Here is a 17,755-nt window from a genome sequence, read left to right on the forward strand (position 1 = left end):
AGTCGGTAAAGGCACAGCCACATTCTGAAAGAGGCTGGGTTCGATTCCCGGACCGGTCTAGGAATATTTTGGGTTGGAAAATTTCTCGACTTCCTTGGGTATAGAGTATGATTGTACTTGCCACACAATTATACTAATGCAAAAATGGTACAGGCATCGAAAGCTCTCAATTGATAACTGTGGAAGTGCATCTAGAACACTAAGTTGAGAGCACGCAATGAGCTAATATGCGATAAGCAATAAACTTGCAATGCGAAGAAGGATTAATTCATTAAAATTGGTAGGTTTTCCACCGCATGATCAATTAACTGTTCATTAGTGCTAGTTGATACACATCATATATATTGGATACGAAGAAATACCCGCGAGTCCAATCATTATTGCTACCGTAGCGGCCAACAGTGTAGCCTCCAGAGTCTCGCCGCCCATATCCCCCATCTGGTCGATAATGTCTGTTCTGAGAATATTGCTGTGTGCTGTTATAACGCTGCTGCTGAGGATTGTATCCTCCTTGATTATACTGTTGAACACCACTATAACGTTTGTTGCCTTGATTCCATCCCTGGTTGTTGTTCGTACCACGCCGTTGTTGTTGGTTCTTATTCAATCCTCGAGGCAACGCTTTTTGACCAGCCGCATTCAATTCTTTTACCCTCTTAATTGCTTTTTCCTCATCCAATTCAGCGTATGTAATTTCGGTAAACCAGTTCAATTCCTTGGAGGGAATATGGAAGTGTGCTATAACAAGCAATAGATAAGAAAAAAATATATCAGTTTACTACGCATTGGTTGCATTCCTACAAGAATAGTCAATGTCCTTGCTCAACTCTCACTTTGGCAGGCAAATAACCTGCCCATCTGCACTTCTACACCTTCCAGCGCCCATTGTAACATAGAGGTGACACCTGTTATGTTTTGGCTGTAAAAATCCAATTCTTATCCGAATTCAATTAAACTGGTTGCAAATGAAAGTTATATTTATCGTCTTTTATTTATTTTGACGTGAACCAGCTTAGATCTCAGCGTGAGCAAAAAGCAGTAATTTTTAACTATGAAATTTTAAGTTTCTTTAAAAAAACATTTATTGGTCCTAACAACCAAATAGCAATGTGAATAGAAATGTGTTTACTTTAACGGTTCCCTTATGAGCGCTGGAGGGTTAAGCTTTCTACAACAAGACCAAAAAAACTTTTACCTTTCATTACGTTAAGATGTTGTTCTGGAACTTCCGCACCAAAAGCATCATATTTCTGTTTGATCCGGCGTTTGTGCTCCTCTTCGTCGGGAACTACAATAACTGCCCTCCTGGCTGCGTATTCACCAAAGCCCCGTAGTTTACGCTTCTGTTCAGTCGGAAATACGTTGGTCTAAAAAAATATCGTTCAGTTATAATCACGAAATTTGCAAAACATACTTATTTTTATACCTGATCGAAAATAAAGTTCTTTCTTCGTTTTGCAGCAATTTCGGTCAGCTTGTTCAAACTTTTTGAAAGTTGGTCCACGAGTCTCGACCACTTCTTTGTATTTGCTGGTTTCCTGGGTTCACCCGAAAGCTTATGATAGAAAATATAAATCAATACAAAAATGTAACGAGGTATACATTGAGCCAATATTACTCTCATTTGATCCAGCAACGTTTCGACGCTCAAGATGGTTATTTTCTTATGCGTATTCTCTCTAGCGTAATTCTGTACCCAATGGGTTTTACCACTGGCTGGCAACCCTATAAGGAATATGAGCTGAAAAAAAAAGAAAAACTCGAATCAATTCGATTTCGAAAATGAGCTTCTATTTATTTATTTACTTAATTGCTGACAGTCGAATATCTAGTTTAAGGCTAGGGTTACGGGATGCAAATTAGGGATAGCCCCTTAATTCAGCATATCAAGCAAATGCATTATTTTTCAGCAATAAATCCCAATTAAATAAGTGTGTAAGCAGTCTAGCTCAGAAAAAAATCAGCCTAGCCTAGAAAAATTCAAATTAAGATGCCAAATTTAATGTTACAAACTTTCTCTGCAACACAGTTCGATCGGAGTGCTAGAAGGACAATGATATACATATTGCTTGCTTGGGCCATGAAGCAGTTCGTCTACTCGTGGTGTGCCCTGGAAACGTTAATGATCGAACCCAAGGGAGAGATATTGCAGCTAATCGAACTACAACAGAGTAAGGGCGCTGGAGCCCCACCCAGCTTGTCCCAGGAGGTCGATAAGCGGAAAGCCCTGCACAAACCCGAACAATCAACGGCGAACGATTAAGAGGAAGGCCCTGCACAGCCGCTCTCTGTGCAGTAGCGAGAGTGAAAACACTAGTGGTGCGCCATAGCGCAATCGACCCCCTCCTATGATGTAATGCCTTCGGGCGGCAAGGGCCACTCCTCCCAACCCCACATCCTGAGTTATCTTCTCAGGTGTCTGCGAGCAGATTCCCCCTGTATAAAAAAAATCATTTTGCTTGCCTGCTTTGTTGCAATATACATGGTTGAGGACATAGTGGACGACGGGGTCATTTCGCCAATGGGGCGGAATGGCCAACGCTGTGTTTTCAATGATAATTGTGGTTTAAAGTTAAATTAGTAGCTAAAACTAGGTGATCCTTCGCTGATAATGCAAAATAAGCAAAAGACAAATTTAAATCTATTTTATGTGCGGAAAAATCAATCGAAGTACAAGTTGCGAAAATGTGAAAAAAAAATTATAAGAAAAGCGGTGTCAAAAATAAGGATTTGGTCATCTCCTGCGTCATTTATTTAATTTTGTGGTGTAAGACAATATTGCTGATTGGTTTCGTGAACGTTTAGTATTTTAATTTATTATATAATATCGCTTATTTGAACAAATTCTAATAAACAAATTCCGCTCTCTCATCGGGGCGGAATGAGCACCACTATGCGGGGTGACGTGGGCATATAAAAATGAGCCATAACCTATAATTTCAGTATTGTTTACTTCTGCACTCGCGGACACCGCTTCATATTTTCGGTGGATTAAATCGCAAATTGAACGGTAAACATGGTTCGGTGTTATAAAAGTACCGGTAAAAAGAAACAGTGGTCGTCTTCAAACCTTCTCGCCGCGATAGAAGCAGTGAATCGTCACGGATTATCAAAAAAACAGAGCAGCAATAGAACATGGTGTTCCACGTCAAACCCTGAACCGATATTTGAACCTTCCGAAACAGAACGTATGCGAATTGATGATGCTGGACAACACCGTGTTTTCCCGACAGCAAGAAGAAGAACTTGTGCAGTACATAGTGGACATGGACAAACGCCTATATGGCCTTACTCTTCGGGATATAAGAAGCGTCGCGTATCATCTGGCGGAACGAAATAAAACAAATTCAATAAGAAAACACAATTGGCAGGATCGGAGACGAGCCAGCCAACGGCTGGGAAAGTCTCCTTAATAAAGATATATAAAAAAAAAAAAACCCTCAACTTACTTTGCGGACGCCAGAACGAACGTCGATTGCTAGAGCACAAGCATTCAACAAAGGGGCTGTCAATGGATTTTACGATATTCTGGAGAAGATCTTCGATATGGCGAGATGGACCGTCACACGGTCTAAGCCAGGGAAAAGAGGAGCAGCAAAAAAAAAAAAAAAAGATCTTCGATAACACTGTGTTCCCTGCCAGCAGAACATACAACGTGGACGAGACGTCGATTGTTACGGTATGGAGTATGAATGTTTTCAAAAGCCAAATCTTATGAGTTTTACCTAGGGGAAATGTTGACTTCGGCAATACCTTAACCTATTATCGTCAGGGGGGTAAACAAAGTCCTAGAGCACTCAAATTTGGCCAATAGATGCTCTGAAACACAATGTATCCACATGCCCAAATTGAGCTCTCAAGGACGTTGTTTACCCCCCTGACGATAATAGGTTAAGGTATTGCCGAAGCCAACATTTCCCCTACTTTTATTACATTTTTAGGTCCAAACAAAAACATCAAAGGTCGTATCTTTGAGAGGAAAGCGTCAGGTAGGATGCATTGCTTCTGCAGACAGAGGAGTCCTGACTACAGCTTGCATATGTATGTCTGCTGTGGGACACTTTATCCCACCCATGTTATTATTCCCGCGGGCACGACTGACAGAACAGCTACAAAAGGGAGCGCCACCGGAAACGTTATTCAGTTGTAACACGTCGGGTTGGATGACAATTGCCGATTTTTCAGCATGGTTCGAACACTTCTTGGCACATACAAGGCATACAAAGGAGAGCCCGGTACTGCTTCTACTGGACGGACATGCTTCGCATACAAAAAATCTAGATTTTCTGGATAATGCCAAGCGTTCTTATGTTACGGTGATTTCCCTACCTCCACACTGTAGTCACAAACTGCAGCCTCTTGATGTCAGCTTCATGGCGCCTCTTAAAACTAACTTGTCGCAAGTTATTGAGGCATACTTAAAGAAGAATCCTGGCAAGGTCATCACACTGAATGAAATAAGTGCACTTTTCCGAAAAGCTTATCTTCGCTCTTTGACAGCCTCTGTTGCAGTAAATGGATTCCGCAAAACTGGCATCGTACCGTTCAACAGGTCAGTATTCACCGATGATGACTTTGTGCCAGCGGATGTATCGGACATACCCTTCGCATCAGCGAATGTATCGGACATACCCTCAAATAACGAAACTGAAAAAGCATCGAGAAACGATAACCAGTCAGACGACGAAGATGAACCGCCATTTCTAGGTTTCGACGATGTAGATCGTGTTTTTGCAAACAACGCATCTGTTGAGGAGAGAAGAGATGTTTCAACCAAATCCTTGAATGGGTTAAACAAGTCGTTTTCCATAGGGCCATTAGAAATCCGGCCTTTACCTAAAATCGCGCTGAAGGAACAAAAGAGAGGAAGAAAGAAAGAAAAATCTGCTGAATTGACATCTAGACCACATCGAAACGCGCTGAAGTTATTGCAAGCTACCAAGGAAATAAACCAACTGAAAACAACAGAAAAAGTATGTGGAAAGCGTCCTCAAGGTAAACCTATAACACGAAGAAGACAGAAGGAGAACAGGGATGTACGGGACATACTATGCGAGAGTTGCGGCATCTGTTTCAGCTCATCAGGTGATGGAAATTGTTGGGAGAAATGCATCAAATGCCACATGTGGTGTGCAAAGACTTGTATTAGTTGTTCTTCGTAATAACTATGAATTAATTGTTTGTTAACTCATGTTAAGCAGAATTATTATCGCTTTTGTTCTTTGATTATAACCTGTTATGAATTTAATTGTTTGAATTTCTGAAACTGGTTACTAAATGTCATCCAAATGTTGATTGAATAAAACCATTTGTATTGATATGCACAGTTCAATGATTTAGCTATACCACAAAAACATCTATGGAGTAATTTCGTTTATTAAAAAAAATCTCTAGTACATAATATCAACTGCTCATATTACCCCAACAGTATTTGGCAGGCTACAAATCCAACATTTTTTAATGCTAGTAAAAATGTATCAAAATGTTATTTTAAAGAGCTTTTGCTAATGGGACATAAACTCTAACACTGTAAATCAATGATTTCTTTGAAAACGATATTTTATTTGCTGCTTTACGTTATGTTATGGAGTATTTTTCTTAAGGTGGCCAAACTGCCCCACTTTCCCCTATTCCAAATCAAAATGAAGCACATATAAGATTAGTTACAATACCATGTACAAAAATGATGTTTAAAATTGTTTCCTGAGTAATACTTCAATGAAAACAACAATGAAAGCTTGTCACGCAAATAGAAGGAGCACCGTTCGGCACTTTCTGAAATATTTCAATAGTATAATTCCCTTACAAACCCAAATGAATCTATCTGCGTAAAAATAAATAAAATAAGAGTGATTTGCGGCAAAACCCGCCAGTATCACACCCAACGTCAGTGCCTATACTGCCCATAACCGCATATCAGTCCCTCCCATATGGATAAGAAATCAAGCAAAGATGGGACTGATATGCGACTATGGGTAGTATACGTAAGCGTACTACGACGCGGCTCTCAATTAAAGGAGTAACAAGTGTGATACTATCACTGCTAGACTAGATCTTTGGTTCTCTCATGCAGTGGTTTATCAGAGAGGGGAAGCTTAGTAATCCCCATTGCCTGCCCATGACGCCATTCTATCGCGGCATGAGCCAGCAACGCCGACCATAAACCTACCGTCTCCAACACTCCACTAGCATGAAATTAAGCCCGCCCACCAACAGCAAGGTGCAAAAACTAGCCAAGGGGAGGGGTTTCCCCTATTTTGAAATTTCTTCATGTTTCTATAAATGCTGATGACATGAAACTTTTCATGGAGATATCTAGAGCACCTGATCTTCAAATATTTCAACATGAAATTGACGTCTTTTAGAACTAAATGTTAATAAATTCAATTATATATCGTTCACAAGAAAGCACGCTGTAATACACGACACAATTACTCTTGGCCAGAAAACAATTCAAAGATGCTATCAAGTCAGAGACTTACGCCTGTATTCAATATAATAGCAGCGCATGCCGATTTCCATAAAAAATGGTCAACTTTGACAAGTTGTACCTTTGTTCCCTTAAGATCAATTTAGCTGAAACGTTCGACAAACTACAAATATGTTCAATTTTACGATTACAAAATACCAAATTTTTTGAAGCACCTGCCGGAAAGTGAGACTAGGTAAAATTGTTCAAAATAATAGCAGTACTACTAATTTGCATTTCAGCTCAATTTTGAGATTTTAAATTTTACATTTCTCAAAATTCTAACAATCCCCACCCAATTAACAAATGTACATAATAGTTAAAAAAATGTTTAAAATATATGCAGTACATAAAAATTCAAATAAAAAACTGCTATTATTTTGAACAATTTTACCTAGCGTCTCACTTTCCACCAGGTGCTTCCAAAAATTTGGTATTTTGTAATCGTAAAATTGAACATAGGGGAAATGCAGGTAATGTCGGCCTAAGTGTCCCTAATTTGGGCCCATACATAAATTCAGCAATCGACTAAATTTTCAATAGCAACCAAAAATATCAATTAGTAACGTCCCAATAACGCGTTCATCTAGATAAATTGATAAATAGCAGATTTTTAGGGATGGGCCCAATCTTAGATCCATAGGCCAACATTAGAGACATTGCCCCTATTTGTAGTTCTGTGGCGAACGTTTTAAGCTCAATTGATCATAAATTAAAAAAGTTACATCGGCATGCGCTGCTATTATATTTAACACAACTGTAGATGTTATCCTCGACTCCAAGTTAACCTTTGCTGGTCACTACAATAACATTATCTACAAAGCAAGCAACATGCTTGGGTTCATTAAAGATTTAGTTTGCACTTAAATGATCCCTACACAATCACAACACTTTACGTAGTATATTTGAGGCCTCTTCTCGAATATCGCAGCGTAGTTTGGGCTCCATATCATGATACACATGTAAACCGCATAGAATCAGTTCCAAAGCAGTTCTTCTTGTTTGCTCTAAGAAAGTTGGGTTGGATGAGTTTTCCACTTCCATCTTATGAATCGCGTTGTATGCTAATTAATTTAGATTACCTCAAAAAGCGAAGAGAATTCGCAATGATTGCTTTTATAAACGATGTGATTTCGCAGAGATAACAGCTTCCCTTAGCTCAGTCGGTAAAGGCGCAGCTACAAAGCAAGACCATGCTGGAGGTGGCTGGGTTCGATTCCCAGGCTGGTCTAGGAATTTTTCGGGTTGGAAAATTTCTCGACTGCCCTGGGCATAGAGTGTGATTGTACTTGCCACACAATTATACTAATGCAAAAATGGTACAGGCATCGAAAGCTCTCAATTAATAACTGTGGAAGTGCATCTAGAACACTAAGTTGAGAGCACGCAATAGGCTAATATGCGATATGCTATAAGCTTGATATGCGAAGAAGAAGAAGAAGAACAGCCCAGAGATTTTGGAAAATATTAATTTTTATGATTCCACTCGCTCACTGCGGAAAAGAAATTTGTTTAGCATCAAAAATCAAAGAACAGACTATGTCAAAAATAGCCCATTGAATAGAATGATGTCTTGTTATAATACATTCTGTGAATCTATTGACTACACACAGAAAAATTGATTTTTGTTTCAGGGCCTAATGTATTTTGTTATTGATTCAAACATATTGTATCACTATTTCAACAAAACATATTTTTGAATCAACAAACAAATTATTGACTCTACAACCGGTTTGTTGATTCAAAAATATTTTTCTTTGAATTAACCGAATAATAGGGGAAATTCAGGTAATGTCGGCCTAAGTGTCCTTAATTTGGGCCCATACATAAATTCAGCAATCGACTAAATTTTCAATAGCAACCAAAAATATCCATTAGTAACGTAAATTGATAAATAGCAGTTGTTTAGCGATGGGCCCAATCTTAGATCCATAGGCCAACGTTAGAGACATTTCCCCTATATTTGAATCAATACCCAAAATATATCTATTTGAATTTAAAAATCATTTCTCTGCGTGAACAATGAATAAAAGTACGCTTAAAATACTTTCTTTACGATGTTAGCTAGGCATCAATAATAAATTATAAATGTTATGCAAGTACTTGAAGTAAAATTGTAACAATTAGCGTTTAATTAAAAATTGTAAAACAGTCTACACTGATTGACGACAAATAAATAAATAAATAAAAGTAAAATGTATCTCTATCTTCTGATTATGCTACCTTTCTACATTCTCCTTCAAAATCAATCCTGTATTCATCGGTTTTAAGTAAAACTTTTCTGTGATAAAATGTTTCATTCCGAGATTTGTCTCCTTTCTAAAGTATATTTTGTTTAGGACGAGTACTTCCATCACGGCCACCTGACTCCATCCCAACGCACCCTGTCATAGTAAATGGTATTAGCCATAACAGAAGTATTCACTATTTTCGAAAATGAAGCTGTTACAAGATTTTCTAAATTTGACCCGCGAAATCCGCGATTTCTCCAAAGAAATCCGCGACTTCAAATACTAATCCGCTGCAAAAAAACAAATGTTTTCATTACCTAAAAATACAATTTGTATACTACTACATTGCATTTCAAGCTTATTGCTTATAGCATATTAGATTTTTGTCTGCTCTCAACTTAGTGTTCTTTGAAGTACTTTCACATATTAATTGAGAGCTTTCTATGCCTGTACCATCCTATGCCCAAGGAAGTAGAGAAATTTTCCAGCCCAAAAAATTAATAAACCGGACAGGAAACGAACTCAGTCACCTCCAGCATGGACTTGCTTGTAGCTGCGCCTTTACAGACTGAGCTAAAGGAGTATCGTTTGTAACATTTGAAAAAAAAAATTTAAAAAAATTACAATGTATCTTATTCAGTTATTTATGTATAGTATAAATTCTGAGTAATTAGTGAACATAATAAAACACCCTTACATTATGAGATTATATTGAATAATACCGGCCTAAATTTAGAACATCATTTTACAAAATTAATGCATTTTCATTTGAAATGCAAATTTTCTTGAAAATAAACCTTTGCGTCTCTGACTCTGAACAAATCAACTGAACTCCAGGACGATTTGGAGAACCTAGAACATATGGTATACATGGCAATTACTCGCATATATACTAATCATTTATGATTTGACAACGAAAAATGCAATTTACGCCTATTCTACGCGGCGTGTGACGTGAGATGACTCGCTGTCATTAGTGAAGTGAGAATTGTCACCTCGGGTGAGATGACTCTCCATTTGATTTGCATGGAGACTCACCTCACCCGAGGTGACAATTGTCACTTCACCATCACTTCACTGGCCCTTCACCTCACACGCCGCGCAGAATAGGCCTAAATGTTCATATGGGAAATAAAAAGAAACATGAAAATGTCTCACATTGGACAGACCCCAGGGAATTTCCGTGTAAATCCGGTGTGACTTATGGAATTGAGATCATTTCTCAATTATTTGCAGGGTGTTTGGTTTGAACCGGTAAAAAATTGAGAGCCAAATGAACAAAATTGATGACAGCAAAATAATCCTGGACGTAAAGGTTACAATGAATTCCACAATTTTTGTGACAGCACATCAGTCCCTTCGCAATTTTCGCGACATCATTTAATGTTTCCGCGATTTTCGCGACTGAAAGTTCAAATCCACGACAAATCCGCGAAAATCGCGATATCCGCGAAATCCACGCCTATTGTAACAGCCCTGGAAATGGCTCTAATGTTGGTCTATGGATCTAAGATTGGGTCCATCGCTAAAAAATCTGCTATTTATCATTCTTATCTAGATGAACGCGTCATTGGGGTGGTACTAATGGATATTGTTGGTTGCTATTGAAAATTTAGTAGATTGCTGAATTTATGTATGGGCCCAAATTAGGGGCATTTAGGCTGACATTACATCCATTTCCCCTACATAAATTATTTATGATACCATCTGCAATATAGGTATTTTTGGTTATTCATTCAATGACAATGTCAATGACGTATAATGTATACATACCTCACATTCATTACGACTCTCGGGTCGACATGGACCAAGCACCAGCTTTTCAATCGGAGATTGTGCTATGTAGATATATCCCGGATTGATAGATACCTCGGTTTCATGTTTCACTTCCTGCTCGTCCTGCTTTTCGTTCACCTGCAAATCATAACAAATATATGTTTATTTGTTTTTAAGCAATATTACTCTCGCTTGGAATCAATGCATCTACATCTACGGTACAGTGCTGCATGATATATAAGGAGCGCAAGTCGATTTTCATACAACATGGTTGACTTTAATTTAACTTCTTTCACTTATAATTAGGGGCTGTTCATTAACCACGTAGACAGTTTTTTAGGATTCTTGCCTCCCCCCTCCCTCTTCGTAGACAATTGTCCATACACAATTTTTAAAATTTGTGTGGGCCGTGGATGAGAGGGCTGTTCATAAACTACGCAGTTTTTAAAAGATTTTAAGGCTCCCTCCCCCTGCGTAGACAATCTTCCATACACATTTTTGGAAATTTGTATAGACCGTAAACACTAGACAACCCCCTTGGACACTGGACAGCCCCAGATTCCCATAGGCCTTTTTAATGCACCACCAACGTAGAGTGCGCCATGCGAGTTCGAGAGGAAATGTCAACCAAACCGTTTGTTTACATCAGGATTTTTCAACACACAAATTAAAGCATTTTTCATTGAACATCTGCCAATTTCCATCAGTAATTGTCTTATTTTACGATTTTCCACAGATCTGAACTGACTTGTAGCTCAACTATTCACGCACAAGGAATCCGGAAGATCATAACCACTAAGGCATTATTCTAATTTTCCAATTTTCTCAACAAAAATTTTCCAGAACACCAGCAGGATCCTTGCAAAAACGATACAGAATTAAATTTTTCACCTGTAGATCAAGTTTTGGAGCATCTCAGATGAATCAATTTATCAGGAATAGTGAAAAAGTGTTCCGCTTCCAATGTCTCACGGCAGAAATTTCTGCTCACAACACTCTTTTTGGAGTTCTCTTATTCACCACCAGAGGCTGAATCGATCACTTAGTTTCTATTAAAAAGGCGTATTGGCGCCTTGCAGTGAAACTATTTATTGTGACTTTTTGTCACCAACATTTTGAAGTGATACCTATTATAATGATGATGGTTGCAAAATTCTAAAAGGGAAACAGGCTATGTTCGTTGATGATGATTGAATAGAGAGGATTTTTTTATAAGTAACTGTTATATTTGCGGCGTGGTTCTGTTTATGGTAAGTTATTCAATACAATAAATGGTAAATTATTCATGTCAATTTTAAACTGACAGTAAAAGGTTGGTTGGCGATTTTTTTTATGTAAATGTCGATTAATTATATACGATGTACTGTAACAGTCATCCAACAATTATGGGTTAGCCAATAATAATAATAAATCCAGTGTGTTAGTCAACTGGGAGTGATCTTTAAATGTGGAGTGATGAAGATACTAAAAGTAAATGTTATTTTCGACGGTCCACATCGTGCTCTCTTGTTGAAGGAAGTGGTACTGCTACCTACAGCTACAACAAATTCAAACAGCACTTTTCAGTGCTAAATATAACCTGCAAATTTTCTAACTTTATCGATTCTTATTCCTCTTCGATCCTTGTTTAGACCCTACCCGAGGTAGTCCTGCTTGGATATCGATTCAGAACTTTATTCTGCCGCCATTGCGCCTAAACGCAACAGAACAGGGCAATCTCTTGATCCCCCTTCTGATGAAATTAATTTGAGCAATCAATTTGATATGCTCACGGATGATGAGAATGATCCATCATCCAGGCAAAACTCAATTAAATATCCCTTAATGCCAAGAAGGAAAAGGTCCCCCCACTTCCACTTTCAATGCTCTTCGCACGGAACTTTTGAACTTCGTTAAATTCAAGTTTTCATTTCAAATCTTAATCAAGTATCTTACTGAGAAGCAATACACATGTTCTGTTTTCTGAACGCCTGTTCAAGGTTATCTTGAAAGGTCTGCCCAGTGGTAAATCCCTGGATCACATCAAAGATGAATTGACACCATTACTTTAAGTTTAGCCAGTCCAAGTAATCAAAATGAAAATGAAATCACGTCCTGGCGATTCGCGCAACGGGATTTATAATGATTTTTATTTTGTTCACTTTAAGTCTAGAGAACTTAACAACCTTAAGACCTTAGAAAAAGCTAGCCTTATGCTCCATGTCCGAGTGAAGTGGGAACACTTCAGGAAGAGTGGATTAAATTTCCAAAACCTCACCCAGTGCCGTAAGTGCCAGGGATGTGGTAACGGAACAACAAATTGCTACATGTCAGCTAAATGCATGAATTGGAATGGGAATTGGGGACGACTGTCCTGTGGAGGATGATCCTAAGAAATTTAAATGTCTCAATTGAGGTGCAAGCGATCTTATAATCTCGTTCTAAGTGAAAGATAGGAGACGTTTCACGTTCCCGAACAGGTTTCTCTGCTGTTAACGAGGAACAAATTGTACATTCGTACCAGTAGGTAAAAACAGCTCCCCTTCTTGAAATGCTTTATCTAAACCTGCTGCTAACAATGATCAGCTAGTAAATGGAATTACCTATGCTGCTATTGCAGCTTGTAGAAATCGAAATCTAAATTCTAGCCAGTGATGGAAAAGTTCGCGAAAACTCACTATGACTCGCGAACTATTCCCTTGGTGAACTTCGTGAAATATTGCGAACTTTTCCAGCACTGATTCTAACCAACATAATTCCAACGGAAATATTGATGATTTTGACATAGGTAGCATTACTGCTCTTAAAATTGATTTTTTACAGAAATTCTTAATAGACATGATTACTAATATGCTAAAACCTAACTCCGTGTTTGCATAAGCATGAGCATGATTGACAGCCCATGGTTGATGCGGTGTTATTGCCAGATCAGCCGCAATTACATAGAGAACAACAGATGATGTTTGGGACTAACATTCATCCTCAATATGTAAAAACTGGAGATCTAATATTTAGCAATACCAGCGCCGACTGTGTCCGAATGCAGGTCAAATAGGGAATGGGAAGGAACGTGTTGACGTGATACTCGCTGTGAAGGAAACCGAGAAGTCCTCTGCGCTTCCTCGAGAAATCAGTGGGAGATTAAATGTGGGTAAGTTTACAGCAGGGATCGTATTGTTAAACGATGCGATTGTAGCGTTTTTTAAAACACACACACACACACACATACACACACACACACACACACACACACACACACACACAGAGAGAGAGAGAGAGAGAGAGAGAGAGAGACACACAGAGACACACACACACACAGACACACACACAGGCACAAGCACACACACACACACACACACACACACACACACACACACACACACACACACACACACACAACCCTAGCATGGCCTCCCTGCTTGCATAGATAACCATGGGATCACGATAGGCGACTACATACAACGAGTGGAGATAGCGGCCCGGAGGGGGGACCCAACAGAATGGAGAAAAACGGAGAAAAAAACAAAAAAGAAAATGAGAAAACCCAAAAAAATATGAAGAACGACGGCAAGACGCCAAAAATTGAAAACGGAGGAGCGAACGTGTTCGCAAGGAGCGGGATATTGCAAAGATCACCAGTGTTGAACCTGGAGGCCACAGCAAGTTCCAGCAGCAGCAGTAAGCCCCAAGGTGAGCAGCAAGGACACCAAGGAGAGCTAGGTCTTATGCTAAGCAAGATGTTCACACCGAAATCCCAGCAGTAGCACACCCCAAGAAGGATTGCAGTTTGGGAAGACCAAATTGATGGAGGTCAGGAGGAGGATCAATGAACTCCATTACTTCGTCAAGGATAAGAGCAACGTTCACAAGGCAATTAAGGAAATGGTGACGGGCATCAAATCCGCCATTCTTGCTGCCAAACGTGAACAGGATGCGCTGAGGACGAGATCCATGAATGCCGAAAGGGCGCTGATCGAGGCCAAGAAGAAAGCAGCAGCTGAAATACAGGAGACACCAAAGGGACCTCGAAATCCACGCTGGGAGAAGAGGAAAAGGGAAACGCCAGGAGAGGAAGAGGAGTTGAAAAAAGTCAAGAACGACAAGGAAGACAACAAGGAGGAAGGCTGGCGTATCGTCGAGAAGTCGAAGGAGAAGTGGAAAAAACGGAAGGAAAAAGAAGTGAAGAAGAAAACTGAACAGAAGAAGGAGATACCCAGGACTCGTCGGGAGCGAAGTAAGGGCGATGCTCTGATCGTCGAAGCTAAGGACAAAATGTCGTATGCAGCACTCCTCCGGAAGGTTCGAGAGGATTCGGAGTTGAAGGAACTAGGAGAGAACGTGGTGAAAACCAGGCGCATCCAGAAAGGCGAGATGCTCTTTGAGCTGAAGAAGGATCCTGCTATCAAGAGCTCAGCCTTCAAGGAGCTCGTCGAAAAGTCTCTTGGCGAAGGGGCGAGCGTAAGAGCTCTATCCTAGGAGACAGTGGTCGAGTGCAGGGACCTGGACGAGATCACCACAGAAGAAGAGCTAAGAAGTGCGTTGAGAGTGCACTGCGATCTGGGAGATGTCCCGATGTCAATCCGGATGAGGAAGGCGTAGGGCGGCATGCAAACGGCGGTTATACGACTTTCAACAATTACAGCGAAAAAGCTGTTGGAGACGGGCAAGGTCAAGGTTGGCTGGTCATTGTGCTCGCTGAAAGCCACTCCTCGGGTTACCAAGCAACTGGAGCGATGCTTCAAGTGCATGGGATTCGGTCACCAGGCGAGGAACTGTAATGGTCCTGACAGATCTAATCTGTGCAGGAAATGCGGAGAGAAAGGCCATATTGCAAGAGGCTGCACGAAGCAACCGAGGTGTATGCTCTGCAAAAAAGAGGACAGAAACGATCATACGACGGGAGGCTTCAAATGCCTAGCATACAAAAAGGCGATGGCAGGCCAACAGTAATGGAGGTAACCCAAATAAACCTCAATCATTGCGACATTGCTCAGCAACTGTTGTGGGAGTCGACAACAGAAACAAAGTGCGACGTTGCAATCATTGCGGAACCGTATCGAGTCCCTCCCGATAACGGTAACTGGGTGGCGGATAGAGCTGGAATGGCTGCTATACAATTTATGGGCAGATACCCCATTCAAGAAGTGGTTGCGAGCTCATACGAAGTTTTCGTGATCGCCAAAATCAACGGAATCTTCATGTGTAGTTGTTACGCACCCCCCAGATGGACGATGGAGAAGTTCCATGAGATGCTGGATGGACTTACCGAAGAGCTGATCAGACGACGACCGGTAGTCATCGGAGGAAACTTCAATGCCTGGGCAGTGGAGTGGGGAAGCAGATGTTCCAATGCACGAGGGCACAGTCTGCTGGAAGCTCTGGCAAAACTGGAAGTTATGCTGGCCAATAAAGGCACCAGCAGTACTTTTCGCAGAGATGGCCGGGAATCCATTATCGATATTACTTTCTGCAGTCCGTCGCTGATGGCAAACATGGATTGGAGAGTGTGCGAAGGATATACCCATAGCGACCATCAGGCGATACGATATGGCATCGGCCAACGGAATACTGTGGCAGTACGGAGGACGAGAACTTGTGACCGGAAGTGGAAGACGAAGGCTTTCGACAAGGATCTGTTCGTTGAGGCACTTCGTGTGGACAGGAGTCCCGCAGATGTAAACGCGGACGAGCTGACAGAAACGTTAGTGAAAGCATGTGACACGACCATGCCGAGGAAACTGGAGCCAAATAACAGACGGCGTCCAGTATACTGGTGGAACGAGACACTTAGCACTCTCCGCGCTAGTTGTCTCAGAACCAGAAGACGTGTTCAGAGAGCAAGAACGGAAGCAGACAAAGAGGAACGAAGAGAAGTGTTTCGAGCGGCTAGGGCCGCTTTTAAACGAGTGATAAAGCAGAGCAAGTCGAACTGTTTTAAGGAGCTGTGTCGAGACGCTGATGCCAACCCCTGGGGCGACGCATACATCGTCGTGATGGCGAAGATCAGAGGTCCAACGATGCCTGCTGAAATGTGCCCTGAGAAGCTGAAAGTCATCGTGGAGCAACTTTTTCCGAAGCACGACCCAACGAACTGGCCACCTACACCATACGGAGAAGGATAGGGAGATAACGTCGAAGTCCCCAACGAGGAACTCGTAGCAGTGGCGAAAGGATTGAAGGTGAATAAAGCTCTCGGTCCGGATGGAATCCCCATCGTAGCGTTGAAAGTGGCGATCCAGGCGTCCCCGGACATGTTCAGGATGGTGCTGCAGAAATGCCTGGACGAGGGTCACTTCCCTGACATGTGAAAGATAAGATACAGAAGCTAGTGTTGACTACCTGTGCAGGATCCTGAGGAGTTATTTTTTTCTAGAACCGGGTTCTGGTCTACGAGACAGACAGCGGCCAGAGTTAGGATCACAACGGGAGTTCCACAAGGCTCTGGAACGCCTATACGATATGGTTCAGCGTCCACAAATCATAGGCATTTTCAGTTTTCTTTTTTTTTCTTGATTTTGTTTTTCGTCGATTTTGTTTTCCGTGCTGAGCACCAATGCTACCGACGCCAGAAAGGCACCTCCCTCACTGGACCCTACCTATCGACCCATCAACTCATGAACCGGGGACCAACGGCTTTACATCCTTTCCGAAGGAAGGCGTGATCAGAGATGTTATGCCTTCGAGTTTTCTAGGGAGTTAATCTCGACCACTATTGCGATTTGAGGCACTAAATTGTCATCACAGTTTTACATAGTTGAAGATGCTAATTTCAAATAACAGACTGTAGTGGTAATTTTTATACGATAGATGGAGTAGATGAAAGCATAGAGTTGATAGTTCCGTTAGAGTACGGCAGTGTAAAGATTGCATATAGATATTAGAATAGCGAGCTAGGACAACTTTTAAGGAAGGTACAAATCGGTTTTTTCATCTCTCTTTTCCAAACTCCCCCTTTGGAGAGGGATGGTGAGGGGTGTTCCCCCCCGCCACCACTGCCAAAAAGAGATGAAAACCGACCCGCTCAAGTACCAACTGTGTGTTTGAAACAGTTCTACCGATTTTTTACCGCACTTCAGTTGTTATTTGAAGGAAGGCATCCAGTCGTAGGTTTGGAAATTGCAACTATTATCTACTCCATCTATCGTACAGGGCTGGTAGTGCTGATGCGAAATAATAGTAGTGACTTTAGTGACTAAAATTACGGAAATAGTGACCAAATAGTGACTTGTAAATACTAAATAAGTAACCATTTATATGGTAACTTAGAAATTCAAATACAGTTTGATAATGAAATAAACTT

At 40.7% G+C, this 17,755-nt stretch overlaps 2 protein-coding genes across 4 annotated transcripts in view; one reads left to right on the top strand and one right to left on the bottom strand.

Annotated features, from left to right (window-relative positions):
• Positions 1 to 17,755, bottom strand: part of LOC135715052 (heterogeneous nuclear ribonucleoprotein U-like protein 2) — a 116,140-nt gene that overhangs the window by 52,418 nt on the left and 45,967 nt on the right. For all 3 annotated transcript variants that reach the window (XM_065238464.1, XM_065238462.1, XM_065238461.1), the window contains exons 5-9: positions 10,474 to 10,614; positions 1,619 to 1,741; positions 1,427 to 1,555; positions 1,196 to 1,367; positions 363 to 738 (exon numbers count right to left, since the gene is read on the bottom strand). In XM_065238464.1, coding sequence (XP_065094536.1) covers positions 363 to 738; positions 1,196 to 1,367; positions 1,427 to 1,555; positions 1,619 to 1,741; positions 10,474 to 10,614 — 941 coding nt within the window. The remainder of the gene's footprint in view (positions 1 to 362; positions 739 to 1,195; positions 1,368 to 1,426; positions 1,556 to 1,618; positions 1,742 to 10,473; positions 10,615 to 17,755) is intronic.
• Positions 2,453 to 5,196, top strand: LOC135715053 (uncharacterized). Its single transcript, XM_065238465.1, has one exon. The coding sequence runs from the start codon at positions 4,044 to 4,046 to the stop codon at positions 5,160 to 5,162; it is 1,119 nt and encodes a 372-aa protein (XP_065094537.1). The 5' UTR covers positions 2,453 to 4,043; the 3' UTR covers positions 5,163 to 5,196.

Source organism: Ochlerotatus camptorhynchus, unplaced genomic scaffold (assembly GCF_037179485.1).
Source record: "Ochlerotatus camptorhynchus isolate MF236.1 unplaced genomic scaffold, CSIRO-AGI_Acam_v1.1 ptg000789l, whole genome shotgun sequence".
Taxonomy (NCBI): domain Eukaryota; kingdom Metazoa; phylum Arthropoda; class Insecta; order Diptera; family Culicidae; genus Ochlerotatus; species Ochlerotatus camptorhynchus.

Excerpts from the sequence above, each read along its gene's own strand:
- LOC135715053 (XM_065238465.1), top strand. The coding sequence starts at position 4,044 with ATGTCTGCTGTGGGACACTTTATCCCACCCATGTTATTATTCCCGCGG.